This window comes from Macadamia integrifolia, chromosome 11, assembly GCF_013358625.1.
Source record: "Macadamia integrifolia cultivar HAES 741 chromosome 11, SCU_Mint_v3, whole genome shotgun sequence".
Taxonomy (NCBI): domain Eukaryota; kingdom Viridiplantae; phylum Streptophyta; class Magnoliopsida; order Proteales; family Proteaceae; genus Macadamia; species Macadamia integrifolia.
In genome coordinates, this window is record NC_056567.1 from 32,135,850 (window position 1) to 32,142,968 (window position 7,119).

General features: G+C 37.7%; 1 protein-coding gene across 3 annotated transcripts; it reads right to left on the reverse strand.

Moving 5' to 3' along the window:
• Window positions 1–744: 744 nt before the first annotated feature.
• LOC122093360 (glycosyltransferase BC10-like) lies at window positions 745–6,601 on the reverse strand (the record flags this gene model as incomplete). 3 transcript variants are annotated; one of them, XM_042663684.1, is given in 9 exon segments in its annotated part: window positions 745–804; window positions 2,037–2,078; window positions 2,769–2,849; window positions 3,557–3,638; window positions 3,836–3,907; window positions 5,440–5,540; window positions 5,740–5,856; window positions 5,977–6,239; window positions 6,357–6,601. In XM_042663684.1, coding segments are annotated over 8 exon segments (813 nt in total), but the record flags the coding sequence as incomplete, so codon positions are not given.
• Window positions 6,602–7,119: the final 518 nt, after the last annotated feature.

Genomic DNA, 7,119 nt, shown 5'->3' on the forward strand with positions numbered 1-7,119 from the left:
TAGAAGAATGAAGTATAGACACCCACCACCCTATCGTTAGAATTTTCTGAAAGGTAACTATCTCGGTTTCATATTAATATTCATATAGCATAGAATCTTTGTAAAAGACTTTCCTCCGTAAGAAAGGACTTACTATCTTTTATATATATTGGGCTTAAACTTGCTACAAGAAGCAAAACACATCAACTGCTACCATGTCAGTTTCTACATGCCAAAAGTCTTTCCTTGCAAATTGCAAAGGAGAAAGCATCTCTGGAGTTTTTAACAAAAAATAGTGGGTGCAGAAGCTATATGAAATCCTAGTATTTACAAAGCTACCCGAGATGCTTTTCCTTGCCGTCGGTTGAATAGATCATCGAATGTTTTGTTGGGATGGGAAAACTATGAAGCATACTTTTAAAACCCAACCAGCCATCACACTGAAAAGGGGCTCTGTTCTTGTTCAATCTGGCATCAATAGGTTTTAACTGATCAAAATGCAGTTTTAAAAAATGAATTAAACAAAATTTAAAATCAAAAAAGAGAAAAAAAACCTGGCCAGTTTCTGAAAACCGGATGGTTTGATTCCGGTTTTAGTCCTAGGCTGGTTTTATGACCAGACTGATCCAACAAAGGCGGTTCCAGTATAACCCAGTTCAACTATCCAGGATGGTTTGGTTTTTCAGAATCATGCTACATAGTACATAAAAAAGAAATATCAAAATCTAAATAAGAGAATTAGCGGGGGGATAATTCAATGCTTACTGATAGTAAAGTCTGCACATAGTGTTCATCTGGGATACAGTTATGCTGTTTCTGAATTTTCTGCAATTGATAATAAGACACTAATCAGGATAAAACTTCATATACTTCAATAATTTGAGAAGAGATAAAGAAAACAATATTTATGAAGCAGTTGGACAGAAATTATTTCCTGAACTATTTCTGCGGCATATCGGTTCTAGTTATGCAGAAGTTGAATCTACGCTACCATCAAACTCAAAAGACATGCTTTTCCTGTATGTGGAGCATTACATATGGCGGACGAATGAAGGCCTTAACGATGCCTATCATTAAGGAGAAGGGGGCATGTGGACTGTTGACAAGAAGGATTTTGGGTTCCCGCCCTGGACATTTCCTTGGTATTCCACAGTTTTTATAATCTCCTGAAAGAAGCTTTATTTCTTATAGAGGTTTCTGACATGGGCAATAGGGTATTCCACTTGGTATTGATCCCTTTTAAACTAATATAAATGGTTGTTTTGCTTTTCTAATGAAATCCTAGGCATGGATCATGAATGAGAAGGGGGTTTGTGACTATAGACAAAAAGGTGCCTTTCTCTTTATTCCATCTCATCCTTTATCATATGTGGATTGATTTTATAAATTTCCTTGGTATTCTATAATTCCCAAGTTACTTCTATAGTTTCCTGCAGAAGCTTCATTGCTCAATGTTTCTGAGATGTCCACTTCGTACTAACCCTTTTGAACTAATCATAAATGGCTATTTTGCTTACAATGATCCATAGGCATGGACCAATGCTACTCTATCATCTCTGCAAGCATCATTCAAGATTTCCATGTTTCCGTAATGTGTCAATAGCTACGGTCATTGTTACAATGTTTGCGTCTAATTCTGCAGCTTTCACAAAATCAAATCTTACATCTGTCATTTGCACTAACAGAAAAAACGCCTGCCCCATTAATTCAAGCTACTTGAACCTCTTATACTAAAAGTGAGACTCCCCTACATATGCAAACATGAATGCCCCTGCTTCAGTCCCTAACTGTATAAGCCATCACATTTTGTAGGTCAAAAGCCCAAAGCAGAGCATGTAACCTGATTATGGTCTGTATCACATACAGAACAAAATTTAAATGGAAAATATTTTGAACAACAAACTTGAACTGAAATGAGATTTTTTTAGCATCAAATTTGGTTCAATGATCAGTAGTAGGCTTAGTGCCAGTAAACAACATTAGATTTGAATATAAGAGAAGGTTTCTCTCCCATTTTCCTCAGTGAATTTCTTTAGAGGTACCAGCAGATCACTCACAGGATTCTGCTTTATCTTTCTGGGATCTACGGGTGGCCTTCGCTGCAGAATAAGAAGCACCAAATGAGATTATTAAATATTAAAAGAAAAAGAAAAAAGCATCTTATATCCCATAATGCCTCAAATAATGTGTTTTCCTGACATTATGTAGTAAAGAAAATAATTTTCTCTCCAACGGTGCAAATATAGATTTACCATGCAGGGGAAAATATTTTTCATGATATACACATTTCACATCAACTAGGATAGAAAAAAAGAAAGGCTGCAACATAAAATATATTAAAACAGAGAAGGTATTTCTGGTCCGGCAGTCCACATAACCTAGACATCGTTGAGTGCATACTTCCGTCGAATTGGGCTGAAATTTCATGGATAGGTCGACCCCAAGGTCCCCTGCTCACGCCAAGTTTCAGCCCAACGAAGTTGGCCCTGTGGCAAAATAGATCATTGAAAAATCTAGGAATACAAGGGAGACTACCAAGTGGGTGCATGGACATATATGGGAGGGTAATGGCATTACATGGGTGGTAAATAACTGAATTTGGGCCTGAAATTTGACATGTGGTCCATCCAGACCATCTCTGAGGTATGCAACCGTCAGATTTACCATTTGATCCTTCTACATAGTGAAATTAGGTGTCCTGACCAAAGGCTCCCTTAACTGTTCCGCCAACCAGGAAACCTATGCCATATAAAATTTGCTCAGAGATGTAGAATTGTCTCACTGCTCACCTTGCAGAATCTCTTGAAGACTGGAAAGATAATATCATCATCTACAATAACCCTTGCATCTTTTCGAACTAATGTAATCCACTGAAATTCCAAAGTCATTTTAAATTAGAAGATAGAATTGGGATCAGTAATTGAACGATAATAAGTAACTCTACCCTGAAATGAATAAAAATGTAGCATCTTCTGATGCATGGTGGAACAACTAATGCATTTATTTAAATGGCTAGAGTTTCAGGACAAGTTGCCAACACGTGCCATGGACAATAAATGCCTGTTTATCAGCAATTATGTTCCAAAATAAGGACTCCTTATTGGTCACGGTGCCAAGGATATTTGATTAGGACAGCATTTATTATTCAATACACGTGACCTGATAGTATACTTGATTAGGACAGCATTTCCTTGCAACCACATAACCCTTAAACAACTACTGGCTCGTTCTTTTTTTTTTTTTTTTTTTTTTTTTTTTTTTTGTGGGGGGGGGTGGGGTGTTGGGGGGAGGCAGACAGTGCTAGGCTTAAATATGACATGGTGCAAAGACATACCCCTGAGAGTTAGACAACTCAGTAACCTGAATGAGCTAATGATGAATTTCTACTGTAGTGACTAAAATAATAACTAGTGATTATCTTCCTCAAAAGGTTAACAAAAGGGCGAGGGAACGAAAGAAATGCCTCACAACTTGTACAACTGACCAAGCAGATGACAATTGAATCAAGTGTTTCAATTCCTGAGTCTATAAAAATTGTTGTGATGCAGAAATAAACTTTAAAAGAGAGAAGAACAACCTGAGATCCTTTTCGCCATTTGTCCTTTGGTATTACAGGTGACATCTTTGGATTGTAACGACCTTCATGTGTGTCAACAAAGCTAGAATACAGAAACAACAAGTGACTCAAGACTTTTTTTCCATCATAAAAATTCACAAAAAACAAAAATAATGTCCCCCCAGGGGCAATCTACGTTGCTAATACAAAACCAACTTTTTCCTGCCTCTGTTATCAAATTTTTGGGGGGAAAAAAAAATTCAGTAGCAAACATGTCATCAGTCATGAAACTTTATTCACCTGTCCACAAAACTCCTTGGTGACGCCATCACATAATTATACATGTAGCTGAAGTTGTACAGAGGTACACAACTGCAAAATCAGCAACTTAATTAGAATATAAAACCTGATTTTGAGACTAACAGGAAATACCCATGGATGAATTCAAAGACTATAGTGTTGGAGGAACAAAGGGCAATCAACTGGTTGAAGAATATTTTGCAGAAAGGGACTGTCGACCATTCCATAACATCAAAATTTGCAAATAGCTACATGTTGAAGGGGCCTACAACTGGCTCTGACAGGACAACATGTAAGTTGGATTTTGAACTATCCATACAGCCGTGGGTTCCCCCACATTTCACCTATGCTGCTTATTGCTGCTGAGTACATCACATAACAGCTAAGGCATATCCCACTTAATAAAAAATACATTCGATTTCTTTAATGCATACAAGAACTCCTAAGATAGAAGAAAGGACACGACTCAAACATCCAGAGACCTGTTTATTATTATTTTTACCACACAAGGGCTATAAGAGAAGCTCGCGCTTATATGTGTTCCAGAATCATAAATACAGAACCTTTCATCAATATTTTGCTTCTATTTTCTGTGTTTTTTGTTCACTTCATTATCAAGGAGGTGTGATTCCTTTCACTGTTTAAAGAGAAAGTGTACCTAATAAAAACGCAGTTTTTGTTATTGGCACATATTTTCTTAACCCACCCATAAAAACCATGTTCTGACATTTTTCTGGATAATATCCAACAACAGTTTTCATCTAGTTGTTGGCAGTTTCTTGTTTGTAGAACAAAGAGGTAGAGTGATTCCTCCTCTGACCTTTCCTCTCTTTTTCCTGATCTTTACCTTTTAGATGTTTGCCTTCAAATTAGTATACTTCTTAGCCCTTACCCACACAAGCACCTCTACACACAAACCTATCATAATTCATCAAATGCCTCTTTGTAGTTGCAGATGGCAGGTTTACTAGTATAAGTATCAGAATCGGTTTCTCAGGTCTAAAATTTTGACCCAAGGTGGCAAAAAGGGACATTTCACAAGAAGATTAGGAATCAAGGAATAGGAAGCCATAGTGCATGGAAAGCAACTTCAACATACATTTTTTGACTGATTAGAAAAACATTTCAAGGTCATTCCCAAATAAGGAAAGTACTAAAATTTGAAGCTGTGAAGGAATTGATGAATCACCTCCTTCAGGAAGAAAATCAACTTGCTTGAATAAACAAGACACATCAACTTTCTACTTCACCTGATTCCCGAACTCCTTACTGTGTTATGCCCGGAAATGTGCCTCTAGCTTGAAACCCCAATCAAATCAAGAGGCTACAAGCTTTAGTTTGGACTTCAGAAATATGTTAGCATCTCACTTGTGTTTCACAGACCCATCAGTTTCTCTTCAAGAAGATCCCATAAAGGCAACAGGGCATCAATTCAGTCTAGCTGGCGGCTCAATGACAATGGAGTTTGTCATGTTATCCAAAGAATCCAGTGGAACCACTACGTATTTTAAGATCCTCAATCTAGAGCATACTAACCGTGGGCAGAGTTCAAATTCTAACAAGCTAGAGACACGATGCGCACTTACTCAAGTGAAGCAACTAACCTATCAGAGAGGAGAACAAATCTCTGATTTGCAGGGTCCCTAAGAGCTGCTCCGAGTAATAACCTCTCGGCCTCGATCATACTCGACTCTCCCCACATAACCTGCAGCATGCATGACCACTTGGCTCAATTGCAACGAAATAGCCAAATAGAACCATTTAGATTTCCACAGAACAAAGCCCCCCCACCCCCCCAAAACCCCGTTGTGTTGGGTGGGTTGGGGGACGGGGGTTGTTGGAGAACGAACAAATAAGCAAATTTTATAGTTAATAAGATAGAAGCTTTGTTTCATCGGGAGTACCTTCACGCTCTTGCTCAACTGTCGACCATAAAACAAGGGAGATCTCGTCGTTGATTCATCAAATAGGAAACCAGGCTCTGAATGAACATATATTGAAAAATTCAAAGCATCTGCATTCTGGAAATTCCAAAATCCAAACATCACCAAAAAAAAATAAAGCTTTGATTCCCTACCCCACCTCTTTCAGTGTAGGGAGGGATAAAAACCAAGAATTCAAAGAAAAAAAAAGTAACAAACCTCAAAGAAACCCCACCATACAAAATCGAGGGGTAGGTCTTTTCGCGCAAGGAATAAGAAAGCGATCTTAGGAATGCCAACAAAGTGCTCGTCTAAGCTAAGAGAACTGCGTGCATAAGCGATCGAGAACTGTTGCCTCGATTGCGAGTTAAGTTTAAGAAGAGCAAAGAAACAGAGCACAACCGATAGAGATAACAAAAGCTTCAACACGAACCAGAAGACATAGCGAACTGAGAACGAAGGCCTCTTCTTCGTCATGACTACTGCGAAACCTATTCCTAGTATCAGTAAGAACAGAAAATGAATAATAACCCAAAAAATGGACGATTCCGTGGAAAAAGAAGAAGAAACAAAGAGAATAACTAGTTTCAGTGCCTTACATTGGAAGGATTGATGGAAGATTTCGAGCTAAGCATTTAAAATGCGGGCCGAAACCGCATGATCAAGCTGTTTCTCTGCTTGAACTCTCCAGAGCGATCTCGTACTCGTAGCCTTTAAGACTTCCCACTTCCCAGTCCACTATGGAGTGAGAGAGACGGTGAAGGCACCGTGTCGTGGAGGGTGGAAGGAAGCTTTGGCTGTTTTCGGGTTCTCTCCTTCACATGAGTCGTGACGATAATAATAATGTGAACGCGTCTGGTTTTGTACTTTCGCAGAAGATCTAAATTTTTTTAATTTTTTAATTATTATTTTTAAATAGTAGAAGTAGATTATTATTCTCCCTAATCCCTATTCATAATTATAGATTTCTTTGCGAGGGAATGTGGAATATATAAAGGCAGAAATGTTTTCTGTGGTGTATGGCCTCTTTTGACCAATTTTTACACTAAAAAAATTCTCTTATGACCAATTTTTTATCAGCTTGCCTTCCACTGTTTCGATCATGGTTCTAAGACTGCGTTTGATAGTCATTCAGTTCCAGATAACGAAGATTCTATTATTTCGATCATGGTTCTAAGGCTGTGTTTGGTAGTCATTCAATTTCAATTTCAGATAACGAAGTTTTGTATCAAAAATAAAATTTTCAATTTATGTGTTAAAATATCGTTTAAAAAAAAAAAAAAATGGTGTTTGATGAACTAGTTTCAAGAATGATTACCTTAGTTCACTCTTTTTTATGCTTATAACGAAACAGAAATGAAG